Source organism: Garra rufa, chromosome 5 (genome assembly GCF_049309525.1).
Source record: "Garra rufa chromosome 5, GarRuf1.0, whole genome shotgun sequence".
NCBI classification, from domain to species: Eukaryota; Metazoa; Chordata; class Actinopteri; order Cypriniformes; family Cyprinidae; genus Garra; species Garra rufa.
The window spans coordinates 19,608,185-19,625,566 of NC_133365.1; the positions used below are offsets into that span (position 1 = coordinate 19,608,185).

Consider the following 17,382-nt stretch of genomic DNA (forward strand, 5'->3'; position numbering starts at 1 on the left):
AAATATAAATAAACACTATAGTATATAAATACTAGATATGTACATTTCCTGAAGAAAATGTGAGTGGTGCTTGCAGTGGCAAAACTCGGCCCTCGGTTGCTAGGGTGATGTAATTGGTTGCTATGGTGTGGCTATAAAGGTCACTACTTATAGGCCGAGTCAAAAGAGCCCACCCACAAGCCTCTATGACTTTCTGATCCAAAGATATGATCTAAAAAATTGTATGCCACTGTTAGTCTATCTGAGATTTTGCCCAAATTTCTCGCCAGCTTTACGATTATCGTACGCCCGATCGCTTCAAAAATTCACAGCACACTTGTCCTCAATGAGCCGGTCGATTTAAGACGTCAATCATGGGTCTACGACAAACGATGCGGGACGAGTTACACGCCGAAGTTCCTATGGGCCTGCATGAACATTCTGCCAATGAAAGTCTATGGGATATTTTTGCCCGCTTTTTCGTGTGCTGTTTGAACATTGTAGCTCCAATCGCTCCGAAAAGTCATAGCACACCTCTTCTCAATAAGCCGCAACTTTTGACACCTCATTCATGGGTCTACGGCAAACGGTGCCGGACAAATTACGCACCGAAGTTCCTATGGGCTTCTGTGTGTGTGTGAGAAAGTGACAGTTGAGATTCAAATTCACAGACATTCTGCCACTGTAAATCAATGGGATTTTTTGGCCCGCTTTATCGTCTGCTGTGTGAACATCGTATGTCCGATCGCTTAGAAAAGTCATAGCACACCTCTCCTCAATGAGCCGGTCGATTTGAGACCTCATTCATGGGACTACGCCAAACGGTGCGGGACGAGTTACGCGCCGAAGTTTTGTCAGGGTGAACAGTAATAGTAACACTAGATATGTACATTTCCTGAAGAAAATGTGAGTGGTGCTTGCGGTGGCAAAACTCGGCCCTCGGTTGCTAGAGTGATGTAATTGGTTGCTAGGGTGTGGCTATGAAGATCATAGGTCACTACTTATAGGGCGAGTCCAAACCCACAAACCTCTATTGCTTTCTGATCCAAAGATATGATCTCACAAATTTTATGACAAGTCTATAGGAGATTTTGCCCAAATTTCTCACCCGCTTTACGATAATCGTACGCCCGATCGCTTCAAAAATTCATAGCACACTTCTCCTCAATAAGCCGGTCGATTTGACAAACGGTGTGGGACGAGTTATACGCTGAAGTTCCTATGGGCCTGCATAAACATTCTGCCAATGAAAGTCTATGGGATATTTTTTGCCCACTTTTTCGTGCGCTGTTTGAACATCGTAACTCCAATTGCTCCGAAAAGTCATAGCACACCTCTCCTCAATAAGCCGCAACATTTGACACCTCATTCATGGGTCTACGGCAAACGGTGCCGGACAAATTATGCACCGAAGTTCCTATGGGCCTTTGTGTGTGTGTGTGTGTGTGTGTGTGTGTGTGTGTGTGAGAGAGAGAGAAAGTGACAGTTGAGATTCAAATTCATAGACATTCTGCCATTGTAAATCAATGGGATTTTTTAGCCCGCTTTTTCCTCCGCTGTGTGAACATCGTACGTCCGATCGCTTAGAAAAGTCATAGCACACCTCTCCTCAATGAGCCGGTCGATTTGACACCTCATTCATGGATCTACGAAAAACGATGAGGGAGGAGTAGCGCGCCGAAGTTTTGTCAGGGCGAACAGTAATAGTAATACTAGATATGTACATTTCCTGAAGAAAATGTGAGTGGTGCTTGCAGTGGCAAAACTCGGCCCTCGGTTGCTAGGGTGAGGTAAATGGTTGCTAGGGTGTGGCAGTGAAGGTCATAGGTCACTACTTATAGGCCGAGGTCAAACCCACAAACCTCTATGACTTTCTGATCCAAATATATGTTCTCACAAATTGTATGGCAATGTTAGTCTATCTGAGATTTTACCCAAATTTCTCACCCGCTTTACGATAATCGTACACCCGATCGCATCAAAAATTTACAGCACACCTCTCCTCAATAAGCCGGTCGATTTGAGAGGTCATTCATGGGTCTATGACAAACGGTGCGGGACGAGTTACACGCCGAAGTTCCTATGGGCCTGCATGAACATTCTGTCAATGAAAGTCTATGGGATATTTTTGGCCGCTTTTTCGTGCGCTGTTTGAACATCGTAGCTCCAATTGCTCTGAAAAGTCATAGCACACTTCTCCTCAAAAAGCCGTAACATTTGACACCTCATTCATGGGTCTAAGGCAAACGGTGCCGGACAAATTACGAACCGAAGTTCCTATGGGCCTGTGTGTGTGAGTGAGAAAGTGACAGTTGAGATTCAAATTCACAGACATTCTGCCATTGTAAATCAATGGGATTTTTTAGCCCGCTTTTTCCTCCGCTGTGTGAACATCGTTGGTCCGATCGCTTAGAAAAGTCATAGCACACCTCTCCTCAATGAGCCGGTCGATTTGACACCTCATTCATGGATCTACGACAAACGGTGTGGGAGGAGTAGCGTGCCGAAGTTTTGTCAGGGCGAACAGTAATAGTAATACTAGATATGTACATTTCCTGAAGAAAATGTGAGTGGTGCTTGCAGTGGCAAAACTCGGCCCTCGGTTGCTAGGGTGATGATATGCAGTTACTATGGCACCCATGATGGTTGCTAGGGCCGTTGCTATGGTACCCGGGGTGGTTGCTAGGTTGCTAGGGTACCCGGGGTGGTTGCTAGGGTGTTGGTATGCGGTTGCTAGGGTACCCAGAGTGGTTTCCAGGGCCGTTGCTAGGGTACCCGGGGTGGTTGCTAAGGTGTTGCTATGCGGTTGCTAGGGTATCCGGGGTGGTTGCTAGGGCCGTTGCTATGGCACCCAGGATGGTTGGTAGGGCCGTTGTTATGGTACCTGGGCTGGTTGCTAGGGTGTTGCTATGCGGTTGCTAGGGTACACGGGGTGGTTGCTAGGGCCGTTGCTAGGGTACCCAGGGTGGTTGCTAGGGTGTTGCTATGCAGTTGCTAGGGTATCCGGGGTGGTTGCTAGGGTGTTGCTATGTGGTTGCTATGGTACCCGGGGTGGTTGCTAGGGCCGTTGCTATGGTACCCGGGGTGGTTGCTAGGGCTGTTGCTATGGTAGCCAGGGTGGTTGCTAGGGTGTTGCTATGTGGTTGCTAAGGTACCCAGGGTGGTTGCTAGGGCCGTTGCTAGGGTACCCAGGGTGGTTGCTAAGGTGTTGCTATGCGGTTGCTATGGTACTCGGGTGGTTACTAGGGCAGTTGCTATGCGGTTGCTAGGGTACTTGGGTGGTTGCTAGGGCCGTTGCTAAGGTAACCGGGCTAGTTGCTATGGCGTTGGTATGCAGTTGCTACTTGTCAAAGATCATTACTATGGAGTGTTATAGAGGTCTTTGCCTGATTAGCCCTTAGCTAATTGCTATTAGCATGAAGCTATTGAGTGCTAGCATGTGTAGCATGTTGAGAGTTTGCTAGCATTAGTCAAAAGTAGCAACTCCCATGTCTATGCGACATTCTGATACAAAAATATAGGTCTTGCTAATTGGTTGCTAGGGTACTCTGTTTGGTTGCTAGGGAGTGGCCAATGACGACACTGTAAAGTGTAGTTCCCAGTATGAGTGATATAAACCAACCCCCATGTCTCTGTGACATTCAGGTGTGAAGATATGCCTGTGTGGCTTTGGGTTGCTAGGGTACTCTGTTTGGTTGCTAGGGAGTGGCCAATGACGACACTGTAAAGTGTAGTTGCCAGTATGAGTGATATAAACCAACCCCCATGTCTCTGTGACATTCAGGTCTGAAGATATGCCTGTGTGGCTTTGGGTTGCTAGGGTACTCTGTTTGGTTGCTAGGGAGTGTCAATGTTGATTGGTGATTGGGCGTTTGCTGCCCCGACTCAAAGGAGTCCGCCCCCATGTCTCTATGACACTCTGATCCAGAGATATGCATCTGGGCCCTTATAATGGAAGTCTATGGGATCAGTTGCTAGGGTGCCCTAAATAGTTGCTAGGGCGTGGCTTGACACCTTCATGATGATCCGGAGAGTCTGATTGGCCATCTGAGTAAAATGAGCCCGCCTCCATGTCTCTAGGCCAATGTGATGCTGAGTTATGCCCAATGCAAAACCCCTATGTAAATTACAATGGGTTTTCATGGGACGTCTCTTACCATAGAAAGTCAATGGGGCAAATTTGGAGAGCTCTTGCACCCCAGGGGTACAACTTTTACCCCATTGCGAGGAATCTTCTCGCACAGCTTGATAGCCTCTCCAGATGTGGCGAATCACGTGTTTCTACGAAATTCTTGCTTGGCGCTACGTTCCGTCAAAATTTGTCCCCATGCGTTGTCTATGGGATTTTGGGGCCGAATTTTTACCCCAGGTGACATCATCGTACCCCTGATCTCTTATAAAAGTCGGGGATCTACATTCCCATATTGGCCGCACAATTTGACGCCCATTTCGAGGGTCTACGACAAAAATTGCAGGACGAGGGGCGCGCCAAAATTTGAATGAAAGAGGGGCATTTGCGCCCCAGGGGTACAACTTATACCCCATTGCGAGATGTGTTCTTGCACAGCTTGACAGCCTCTCCAGTTGTGGTGAATCACGTGTTTCTACGAAATTCTGGGTCTGCGCTATGTCCCGTTAAAGTTGGCCGTAATGCATTGTCATTGTAAATTTTGGGGTGGTTTTTTGCCCCGTGTGACATCATCGTACCCCCGATCCCTTATAAAAGTCATAGCACACCGAGTCTATATAGGACGCACGATTTGACGCCCGTTTCGAGGGTCTACGACAAAAACTGCGGGACTAGTTACGCGCCGAAAAACGTACGGAAGAAGTAAGAAGAAGAAGAAGAAGAAGAAGAAGAAGAAGAAGAAGAATAATAAGTATGAACAATAGTAATAGTGATGCTTTGCCTATGGCAAGCACCACTAACTAGATATGTACATTTCCTGAAGAAAATGTGAGTGGTGCTTGCAGTGGCAAAACTCGGCCCTCGGTTGCTAGGGTGATGTAATTGGTCGCTAGGGTGTGGCTATGAAGGTCACTACGTATAGGCCGAGTCAAAAGAGCCCACCCACAAGCCTCTATGACTTTCTGATCCAAAGATATGATCTGACAAATTGTATGGCAATGTTAGTCTATCGGAGATTTTGCCCAAATTTCTCACCCACTTTACGATAATTGTACGCCTGATCGCTTCAAAAATTCATAGCACACCTCTCCTCAATAAGCCGGTCGATTTGAGACGTCATTCATGGGTCTATGACAAACGATGTGGGACGAGTTACACACCGAAGTTCCTATGGGCCTGCATGAACATTCTGCCAATGAAAGTCTATGGAATATTTTTGCCCGCTTTTTCGAGCACTGTTTGAACATCGTAGCTCCGATCGCTCCGAAAAGTCATAGATCACCTCTCCTCAATAAGCCGCAACGTTTGACACCTCATTCATGGGTCTACGGCAAACGAACGGTGCCGGACAAATTACGGACCGAAGTTCCTATGGGCCTGTGTGTGTGTGTGTGAGAAAGTGACAGTTGAGATTCAAATTCACAGACATTCTGCCATTGTAAATCAATAGGATTTTTGTGTCCGCTTTATCGTCCGCTGTGTGAACATCGTAGGTCCGATCGCTTAGAAAAGTCATAGCACACCTCTCCTCAATAATCCTGTCGATTTGACACCTCATTCATGGATCTAGGACAAACGGTGTGGGAGGAGTTATGCGCCGAAGTTTTGTCAGGGCGAACAGTAATAGTAATACTAGATATGTACATTTCCTGAAGAAAATGTGAGTGGTGCTTGCAGTGGCAAAACTCGGCCCTCGGTTGCTAGGGTGTTGATGTGCAGTTGCTATGGCACCCATGATGGTTGCTAGGGCCGTTGCTATGGTACCCGGGGTGGTTGCTAGGGTGTTGCTATGCAGTTGCTAGGGTACACGGGGTGGTTGCTAGGGTGTTGCTATGCGGTTGCTAGGGTATCTGGGGTGTTTGCTAGGGCCGTTGCTAGGATACCCAGGGTGGTTGCTAGGGTGTTGCTATGCGGTTGCTAGGGTACCCGGGTGGTTGCTAGGCCCGTTGCTAAGGTGTTGCTATGCGGTTGCTAGGGTACCTGGGTGGTTGCTACGGCCGTTGCTAGGGTACCCAGGGTGGTTGCTAGGGTGCTCCTATGCGGTTGCTAGGGTACCCGTGATGGTTGCTAGGGTGTTGCTATGCGGTTGCTAGGGTACCTGGGGTGGTTGCTAGGGTGTTGCTATGCGGTTGCTAGGGTACCCGGGGTGGTTGCTAGGGTGTAGCTATGCGGTTGCTATGGTACCCGGGATGGTTGCTAGGGCCGTTGCTAGGGTACCCGGGGTGGTTGCTAGGGTACCCGGGGTGGTTGCTAGGGTGTTGCTATGCGGTTGCTAAGGTACCCGGGGTGGTTGCTAGGGCCGTTGCTAGGGTACCCAGGGTGGTTGCTAGGGTGTTGCTATGTGGTTGCTAGGGTACTCAGAGTGGTTGCTAGGGTGTTGCTATGCGGTTGCTAGGGTACCTGGGGTGGTTGCTAGGGTGTTGCTATGCGGTTGCTAGGGTACCCAGGGTGGTTGCTAAGGTGTTGCTATGTGGTTGCTAGGGTACCTGGGGTGGTTGCTAGGGTGTTGCTATGTGGTTGCTAGGGTACTCGGAGTGGTTGCTAGGGCAGTTGCTAGGGTACCCAGGGTGGTTGCTGGGGTACTTGGGTGGTTACTAGGGCCGTTTCTATGCGGTTGCTAGGGTACCCGGGTGGTTGCTAGGGCCATTGCTAAGGTACCCGGGCTAGTTGCTAGGGCATTGGTAGGCAGTTGCTAGTTGTAAAAGATCATTACTATGGAGTGTTATAGAGGTCTTTGCCTGATTAGCCCTTAGATAATTGCTATTAGCATGTAGCCATTGAGTGCTAGCATGCGTAGCATGTCGAGAGTTAGCTTGCATGAGTCAAAAGTAGCAACTCCCATGTCAATGAGTCATTCTGATACAAAGATATCGGTCTTGCTAATTGGTTGCTAGGGTACTCAGTTTGGTTGCTAGGGAGTGGCCAATAACGACAATGTAAAGTGTAGTTGCCAGTATGAGTGATTTAAACCAACCCCCATGTCTCTGTGACATTCAGGTGTGAAGATATGCCTGTGTGGCTTCGGGTTGCTAGGGTACTCTGTTTGGTTGCTAGGGAGTAGCCAATGACGACACTGTAATGTGTAGTTGCCAGTATGAGTGATATAAACCAACCCCCATGTCTCTGTGACATTCAGGTCTGAAGATATGCCTGTGTGGCTTTGGGTTGCTAGGGTACTCTGTTTGGTTGCTAGGGAGTGTCAATGTTGATTGGTGATTGGGCGTTTGCTGCCCCGACTCAAAGGAGTCCGCCCCCATGTCTCTATGACACTCTGATCCAGAGATATGCATCTGGGCCCTTATAATGGAAGTCTATGGGATCAGTTGCTAGGGTGCCCTAAATGGTTGCTAGGGCGTGGCTTGACACCTTCATGATGATCCGGAGAATCTGATTGGCCATCTGAGTAAAATGAGCCCGCCTCCATGTCTCTAGGCCAATGTGACGCTGAGTTATGCCCAATGCAAAATCCCTATGTAAATTACCATGGGCTTTCATGGGACGTCCCTTCACCATAGAAAGTCAATGGGGCAAATTTGGAGAGCTCTTGCACCCCAGGGGTACAACTTTTACCCCATTGCGAGGAGTCTTCTCGCACAGCTTGATAGCCTCTCCAGATGTGGCGAATCACGTGTTTCTACGAAATTCTTGCTTGGCGCTACGTCCCGTCAAAATTCGTCCCAATGCGATGTCTATGGGATTTTGGGGCCGAATAAAAATTGGCTGTGACATCATCGTACCCCTGATCGCTTATAAAAGTCGGGGATCTACATTCCCGTATTGGCCGCACAATTTGACGCCCATTTTGAGGGTCTACGACAAAAATTGCGGGACGAGGGGCGCGCCAAAATTTGAATAAAAGAGGGGCATTTGCGCCCCAGGGGTACAACTTACACCACATTGCGAGATGTGTTCTCGCACAGCTTGACAGCCTCTCCAGCTGTGGTGAATGACGTGTTTCTACGAAATTCGGGGTCTGCGCTACGTCCCGTTAAAGTTGGCCGTAATGCATTGTTGTTGTAAATTTTGGGGTGGTTTTTTGCCCCGTGTGACATCATCGTACCCCCGATCCCTTATAAAAGTCATAGCACACCGAGTCTATATAGGACGCACGATTTGACGCCTGTTTCGAGGGTCTACGACAAAAACTGCGGGACTAGTTACGCGCCGAAATGTGTACGGAATCTAGTATAATAATAATAACTAGATATGTACATTTCCTGAAGAAAATGTGAGTGGTGCTTGCGGTGGCAAAACTCGGCCCTCGGTTGCTAGGGTGTTGATATGCAGTTGCTATGACACCCATGATGGTTGCTAGGGCCGTTGCTATGGTACCCGGGGTGGTTGCTAGGGTGTTGCTATGCGGTTGCTAGGGTACACGGGGTGGTTGCTAGGGTGTTGCTATGCAGTTTATAAGGTACCCGGGGTGGTTGCTATGTTGTTACTAGGGTACCCAGGGTGGTTGCTAGGGTGTTGCTATGCGGTTGCTATGGTACCCGGGGTGGTTGCTAGGGCCGTTGCTAGGGTACCCGGGGTGGTTGCTAGGGTGTTGCTATGCGGTTGCTAGGGTAGCCGGGGTGGTTGCTAGGGCCGTTGCTAGGGTACACAGGGTGTTTGCTAAGGTGTTGCTATGTGGTTGCTAGGGTACCCAGGGTGGTTGCTAGGGTGTTGCTATGCCGTTGCTAGGGTCGTTGCTAGGGTACCCAGGGTGGTTGCTAAGGTGTTGCTATGTGGTTGCTAGGGTATCTGGGGTGGTTGCTAGGGTGTTGCTATGTGGTTGCTAGGGTACCCAGGGTGGTTGCTAAGGTGTTGCTATGCGGTTGCTAGGGTACCCAGGGTGGTTGCTAGGGTGTTGCTATGCGGTTGCTAGGGTACTTGGGTGGATGCTAGGGCCGTTGCTAAGGTAACTGGGGCTAGTTGCTATGGCATTGGTATGCAGTTGCTACTTGTCAAAGATCATTACTATGGAGTGTTATAGAGGTCTTTGCCTGATTAGCCCTTAGCTAATTGCTATTAGCATGAAGCTAATGAGTGTTAGCATGTGTAGCATGTTGAGAGTTTGCTAGCATGAGTCAAAAGTAGCAACTCCCATGTCTATGCGACTTTCTGATACAAAGATATTGGTCTTGCTAATTGGTTGCTAGGGTACTCTGTTTGGTTGCTAGGGAGTGGCCAATGACGACAATGTAAAGTGTAGTTGCCAGTATGAGTGATTTAAACCAACCCCCATATCCCTGTGACATTCAGGTGTGAAGATATGCCTGTGTGGCTTTGGGTTGCTAGGGTACTCTGTTTGGTTGCTAGGGAGTGGCCAATAACGACAATGTAAAGTGTAGTTGCCAGTATGAGTGATTTAAACCAACCCCCATGTCTCTGTGACATTCAGGTGTGAAGATATGCCTGTGTGGCTTTGGGTTGCTAGGGTACTCTGTTTGGTTGCTAGGGAGTGGCCAATAACGACAATGTAAAGTGTAGTTGCCAGTATGAGTGATTTAAACCAACCCCCATGTCTCTGTGACATTCAGGTGTGAAGATATGGCTGTGTGGCTTTGGGTTGCTAGGGTACTCTGTTTGGTTGCTAGGGAGTGGCCAATGACGACACTGTAAAGTGTAGTTGCCAGTATGAGTGATTTAAACCAACCCCCATGTCTCTGTGACATTCAGGTCTAAAGATATGCCTGTGTGGGTTTGGGTTGCTAGGGTACTCTGTTTGGTTGCTAGGGAGTGTCAATGTTGATTGGTGATTGGGCGTTTGCTGCCCCGACTCAAAGGAGTCCGCCCCCATGTCTCTATGACACTCTGATCCAGAGATATGCATCTGGGCCCTTATAATGGAAGTCTATGGGATCAGTTGCTAGGGTGCCCTAAATGGTTGCTAGGGCGTGGCTTGACACCTTCATGATAATCCGGAGAGTCTGATTGGCCATCTGAGTAAAATGAACCCGCCTCCATGTCTCTAGGCCAATGTGATGCTGAGTTATGCCCAATGCAAAATCCCTATGTAAATTACAATGGGTTTTCATGGGACGTCCCTTACCATAGAAAGTCAATGGGGCAAATTTGGAGAGCTCTTGCACCCCAGGGGTACAACTTTTACCCCATTGCGAGGAGTCTTCTCGCACAGCTTGATAGCCTCTCCAGATGTGGCGAATCACGTGTTTCTACGAAATTCTTGCTTGGCGCTACGTCCCGTCAAAATTCGTCCCAATGCGTTGTCTATGGGATTTTGGGGCCGAATTATTACCCCAGGTGACATCATCGTACCCCTGATCGCTTATAAAAGTCGGGGATTTACAGTCCCGTATTGGCCGCACAATTTGACGCCCATTTCGAGGGTCTACGACAAAAATTGTGGGACGAGGGACGCGCCAAAATTTGAACGAAAGAGGGGCATTTGCGCCCCAGGGGTACAACTTACACCCCATTGCGAGATATGTTCTCCCACAGCTTGACAGTCTCTCCAAATGTGGTGAATCACGTGTTTCTACGAAATTCTTGGTCTGCGCTACGTCCCGTCAAAGTTGGCCGTAATGCATTGTCGTTGTAAATTTTGGGGTGGTTTTTTGCCCCGTGTGACATCATCGTACCCCCGATCCCTTATAAAAGTCATAGCACACCGAGTCTATATAGGACGCACGATTTGACGCCTGTTTCGAGGGTCTACGACAAAAACTGCGGGACTAGTTACGCGCCGAAATGTGTACGGAATCTAGTATAATTATAATAATAATAATAAGTATGTGAGATAATAATAGTGATGCTTTGCCTATGGCAAGCACCACTAATAATAATAAGTATGTGAGATAATAATAGTGATGCTTTGCCTATGGCAAGCACCACTAACTAGATATGTACATTTCCTGAAGAAAATGTGAGTGGTGCTTGCTGTGGCAAAACTCGGCCCTCGGTTGCTAGGGTGATGTAATTGGTTGCTAGGGTGTGGCTATGAAGGTCACTACTTATAAGCCGAGTCAAAAGAGCCCAACCACAAGCCCCTATGTCTTTCTGATCCAAAGATATGATCTCATAAATTGTATGGCAATGTTAAGTCTATCGGAGATTTTTCCCAAATTTCTCACCTGCTTTACGATAATCGTACGCCCGATCGCTTCAAAAATTCATAGCACACCTCTCCTCAATAAGCCGGTCGATTTGAGACATCATTCATGGGTCTATGACAAACGGTGTGGGACGAGTTACACGTCAAAGTACCTTTGGGCCTGAATGAACATTCTGCCAATGAAAGTCTATGGGATATTTTTGCCCACTTTTTCGTGTGCTGTTTGAACATCGTAGCTCCAATCGCTCCGAAAAGTCACAGCACACTTCTCCTCAATAAGACGCAACATTTGACACCTCATTCATGGGTCTACGGCAAACAGTGCCGGACAAATTACGCACCGAATTTCCTATGGGCCTGTGTGTGTATGTGTGTGTGAGAAAGTGACAGTTGAGATTCAAATTCACAGACATTCTGCCATTGTAAATCAATGGGATTTTGTAGCCGGATTTTTCCTCCGCTGTGTGAACATCGTAGATCCGATTGCTTAGAAAAGTCATAGCACATCTCTCCTCAATGAGCCGGTCAATTTGACACCTCATTGGTGGATCTACGACAAACGGTGTGGGAGGAGTAGCGCGCCGAAGTTTTGTCAGGGTGAACAGTAATAGTAATACTGATTGTAAATAAATGGGATTTATTTGCCCGCTTTTTCGTGAGCTGTGTGAACATCGTAAGTCCGATCGCTTAGAAAAGTCATAGCACACCTCTCCTCAATAAGCCGGTCGATTTGAGACATCATTCATGGGTCTATGACAAACGGTGTGGGACGAGTTACACGTCAAAGTACCTTTGGGCCTGAATGAACATTCTGCCAATGAAAGTCTATGGGATATTTTTGCCCACTTTTTCGTGTGCTGTTTGAACATCGTAGCTCCAATCGCTCCGAAAAGTCACAGCACACTTCTCCTCAATAAGCCGCAACATTTGACACCTCATTCATGGGTCTACGGCAAACAGTGTCGGACAAATTACGCACCGAAGTTCCTATGGGCCTGTGTGTGTGTGTGTGTGTGTGTGTGTGTGTGTGTGTGTGTGTGTGTGTGTGTGTGTGTGTGTGTGTGTGTGTGTGTGAGAAAGTGACAGTTGAGATTCAAATTCACAGATATTCTGCCATTGTAAATCAATGGGATTTTGTAGCCGGATTTTTCCTCCGCTGTGTGAACATCGTAGGTCCGATTGCTTAGAAAAGTCATAGCACACCTCTCCTCAATGAGCTGGTCGATTTGAGACCTCATTCATGGGTCTATGACAAACGGTGTGGGACGAGTTACACGTCGAATTACCTTTGGGCCTGAATGAACATTCTGCCAATGAAAGTCTATGGGATATTTTTGCCCACTTTTTCGTGCGCTGTTTGAACATCGTAGCTCCAATCGCTCCGAAAAGTCATAGCACACTTCTCCTCAATAAGCTGCAACATTTGACACCTCATTCATGGGTCTATGGCAAACGGTGCCGGAAAAATTACGCACCAAAGTTCCTATGGGCCTGTGTGTGTGTGTGTGTGTGAGAGAAAGTGACAGTTGAGATTCAAATTCACAGACATTCTGCCATTGTAAATCAATGGGATTTTTTAGCCCGCTTTTTCCTCCGCTGTGTGAACATTGTAAGTCCGATCGCTTAGAAAAGTCATAGCACACCTCTCCTCAATGAGCCGGTCGATTTGACACCTCATTGGTGGATCTACGACAAACAGTGTTGCTATGCGGTTGCTAGGGTACACAGGGTGGTTGCTAGGGCCGTTGCTAGGGTACCCGGGGTGGTTGCTAGGGTGTTGCTATGCGGTTGCTAGGGTACCCATGGTGGTTGCTAGGGTGTTGCTATGCAGTTGCTAGGGTACCCGGGGTGGTTGCTAGGGCCGTTGCTAGGGTACCCAGGGTGTTGCTAAGGTGTTGCTATGTGGTTGCTAGGGTACCCAGGGTGGTTGCTAGGGTGTTGCTACGGTACCTGGGGTGGTTGCTAGGGCCGTTGCTAGGGTACCCAGGGTGGTTGCTAAGGTGTTGCTATGCGGTTGCTATGGTACCCGGGGTGGTTGCTAGGGCGGTTGCTAGGGTACCCAGGGTGGTTGCTAGGGTGTTGCTATGCGGTTGCTAGGGTACCCGGGGTGGTTGCTAGGGCCGTTGCTAGGGTACCCAGGGTGGTTGCTAAGGTGTTGCTATGTGGTTGCTAGGGTACCTGGGGTGGTTGCTAGGGTGTTGCTATGTGGTTGCTAGGGTACTCGGAGTGGTTGCTAGGGCAGTTGCTAGGGTACCCAGGGTGGTTGCTGGGGTACTTGGGTGGTTACTAGGGCCGTTTATATGCAGTTGCTAGGGTACCCGGGTGGTTGCTAGGGCATTGGTAGGCAGTTGCTAGTTGTCAAAGATCATTACTATGGAGTGTTATAGAGGTCTTTGCCTGATTAGCCCTTAGCTAATTGCTATTAGCATGCAGTCATTGAGTGCTAGCATGTATAGCATGTTGAGAATTTGCTAGCATGAGTCAAAAGTAGCAACTCCCATGTCTATGCGACATTCTGATACAAAGATATAGGTCTTGCTAATTGGTTGCTAGGGTACTCTGTTTGGTTGCTAGTGAGTGTCCAATAACGACACTGTAAAGTGTAGTTGCCAGTATGAGTGATTTAAACCAACACCCATGTCTCTGTGATATTCAGGTCAGAAGATATGCCTGTGTGGCTTTAGGTTGCTAGGGTACTCTGTTTGTTTGCTAGGGAGTGGCCAATAACGACAATGTAAAGTGTAGTTGCCAGTATGAGTGATTTAAACCAACCCCCATGTCTCTGTGACATTCAGGTGTGAAGATATGCCTGTGTGGCTTTGGGTTGCTAGGGTACTCTGTTTGGTTGCTAGGGAGTGGCCAATGACGACACTGTAAAGTGTAGTTGCCAGTATGAGTGACATAAACCAACCCCCATGTCTCTGTAACATTCAGGTCTAAAGATATGCCTGTGTGGCTTCGGGTTGCTAGGGTACTCTGTTTGGTTGCTAGGGAGTGGCCAATGACGACACTGTAAAGTGTAGTTGCCAGTATGAGTGATATAAACCAACCCCAATGTCTCTGTGACATTCAGGTCTGAAGATATGCCTGTGTGGCTTTGGGTTGCTAGGGTACTCTGTTTGGTTGCTAGGGAGTGTCAATGTTGATTGGTGATTGGGCGTTTGCTGCCCCGACTCAAACGAGTCCGCCCCCATGTCTCTATGACACTCTGATCCAGAGATATGCATCTGGGCCCTGATAATGGAAGTCTATGGGATCAGTTGCTAGGGTGCCCTAAATGGTTGCTAGGGCGTGGCTTTACACCTTCATGATGATCCGGAGACTCTGATTGGTCATCTGAGTAAAATGACCCCGCCTCCATGTCTCTAGGCCAATGTGATGCTAAAGGTGCGTTCACACCGGACGCGAATGAAGCGGCAAGCGCGAGTGATTTACATGTTAAGTCAATGCAAAGACGCGAATAGCCATCCTGCGGCGCGAAACGCGCGAATGAGGCGGCGCGAAACGCGCGAATAGCGCGAATGGCGCGGCGCGCATTGAGCGTTCAAGCGATTGCCGCGCCATTCGCGCGAATCGCGCGAAACGCGCGAGTTCAAAAATCTGAACTTCGGCGGAATTCCGCGCCGCGGTAACCAATCAGGAGCTTGCTCTAGTAGTGACGGAGGCAGAAATCCGAAACAACAATGGCGGACAAAATCACCGTTGCTGTCTGTGGTTCCTCGGAGCTGTAAGATACATCTTTGGACTTTTGTAGAAAGAGGAATAAAAAGGATCTTGCTAAGAATAAAGTGAGTGAAGACGTCGGACAATCTGGTTAGTTTTAAAAAACGCTCTTTACTCAATTTAACCTACATATACATACATATTGAGACTACAAGCAAGCTAAAGCTGGCAAATTGAGCTCATTCACCTATTTTACAACTAAGTTACTTCCCCGCTGACGAGTGGCAGAAGCCCCTCCCTTGACGCGAATTCGCGTCTGTTGTGAAGAAAATGTCACGCGCGAATGACGCGAATTTTACCGCGCGAATGGCGCGAGTAAACTCAAATGTTCAAGCGTTCAACTATGCGCGAATAGCGCGTTTTTTCCGCGCAAGTCGCGTCCGGTGTGAACGCACCATGAGTTATACCCAATGCAAAATCCCTATGTAAATTACCATGGGTTTTCATGGGACGTCCCTTCACCATTATAAGTCAATGGGGGAAATTTGGAGAGCTCTTGCACCTCAGGGGTACAACTTTTACCCCATTGCGAGGAGTCTTCTCGCACAGCTTGATAGCCTCTCCAGATGTGGCGAATCACGTGTTTCTACGAAATTCTTGCTTGGCGCTACGTCCCGTCAAAATTCGTCCCAATGCGTTGTCTATGGGATTTTGGGGCCGAATAAAAATTGGCTGTGACATCATCGTACCCCTGATCGCTTATAAAAGTCGGGGATCTACATTCCCGTATTGGCCGCACAATTTGACGCCCATTTCGAGGGTCTACGTCAAAAATTGCGGGACGAGGGGCGCGCCAAAATTTGAACGAAAGAGGGGCATTTGCGCCCCAGGGGTACAACTTACACCCCATTGCGAGATGTCTTCTTGCACAGCTTGACAGCCTCTCCAGTTGTGGTGAATCACGTGTTTCTACGAAATTCTGGGTCTGCGCTACGTCCCGTTAAAGTTGGCCGTAATGCATTGTCGTTGTAAATTTTGGGGTGGTTTTTTGCCCCGTGTGACATCATCGTACCCCCGATCCCTTATAAAAGTCATAGCACACCGAGTCTATATAGGACGCACGATTTGACGCCCGTTTCGAGGGTCTAGGACAAAAACTGCGGGACTAGTTACGCGCCGAAATGTGTACGGAAGAATAAAAAGAAGAATAATATTAAGTATGTGAGATAATAATAGTGATGCTTTGCCTATGGCAAGCACCACTAATTATATACACATCTAATCCTTACCTGTCCACATATCTCAGAGTGGGTTCTTGAAGGATCAGCCCATGTGGTGAATGTGTGAACGGTGGTTGACGAATCAGTCTATAGCGTAGAGGATGACATGACCGGCACAAAGGATTGTCTGGCTTTGAGGCAAGCAACGTGGCGTCGATTTCCAAGTGCTGCTCCATGGTGAAGAACTGCACCCCATACACTTCCTCCTTTACATCTAGCTTAAGGGTCAATGGTGTGTCACAGAACACATACTGTGGACCCAGCGAGATGTTGTTACCACTGAGGGTCAGCAGAAGGATGTCGTGGATTGCAGGCAGCCCAAGCTCCTCTGGGGAGAAGAAGGTGACCCATACAGTGAGGGAGTCCGGCACCAGTGGATAGGCAAACTCGAGCTGCAGCATACAGCCCTGGGGTGGGCAAGACGCTGAGCCAACGCTACTTGAGTCTAAGCCGGCATTGGGGCTCCAAGTGCTGACGCTCGCTTCACAGGCCTGCTCTACATCTGGTGGACCTACAAAGGACAGCAAAGAATGAAAACACAGTCAACATGATTCAAACTTGGTAGCACAAGTTAATGTCATTATTCCCCTTATACACTTTGAGGTTATGAAAATAAGAGGGGTATACTGATGCTGCCAGGATGTTAGCGTGCTTGCCAGGGTACTGCTATGTGGTTTGAAAACCCTTAAACCCAAAGTATGAACAATAGCAATATTGCCAAAAAGAAATAATGGATGTTCAATAGGCCCACCATTTTACCAGATTATAAAAAGCCCTTTAGAAATTGGATCCTACTTTTAAATTTCATGATTGTTCAAGACGTTATCCGGAATTCATTGCAGGCGTTCACAACTGGGTTTGGAGACAAAAATTTGCAGATTAATCGGAAGTGATACTTCACACACAAATGTCTCTTGTGAACTGAATTCTTTTTAGTGAATCAGAAACTTACAGCACAAGTCGTGTACTCCAATTCACAAATAAATGACTCTGAATGAGTCGATCCTTAAACTGAATATTTCTAATGTCTGGTGGACTTAAGGAGGATAGTAAAAGACCTGCACACAACATACTTTGACCAGAGTTGTCTGATTCAAACACAAATTACGCCTATTAACTGATTCTTTATAGTGAATCAGAAACGTACAGCACAAGCGACGTAATCCAGTTTACAAACCAATGACTCAAAATAAGTCAATCCTCAAACTGAATTCTTCTCGGTGTGACCAATGTTGTCTGTTTCATGAAAATGTTTTTTCATCTGAATGTCCTTT

General features: G+C 47.8%; 1 protein-coding gene across 1 annotated transcript in view; it reads right to left on the reverse strand.

Annotated features, from left to right (window-relative positions):
- Positions 1 to 17,382, reverse strand: part of pappab (pregnancy-associated plasma protein A, pappalysin 1b) — a 130,169-nt gene that overhangs the window by 69,854 nt on the left and 42,933 nt on the right. Inside the window, exon 7 of the mRNA XM_073841297.1 lies at positions 16,118 to 16,619. Within this exon, the coding sequence (XP_073697398.1) occupies positions 16,118 to 16,619 (502 nt within the window). The remainder of the gene's footprint in view (positions 1 to 16,117; positions 16,620 to 17,382) is intronic.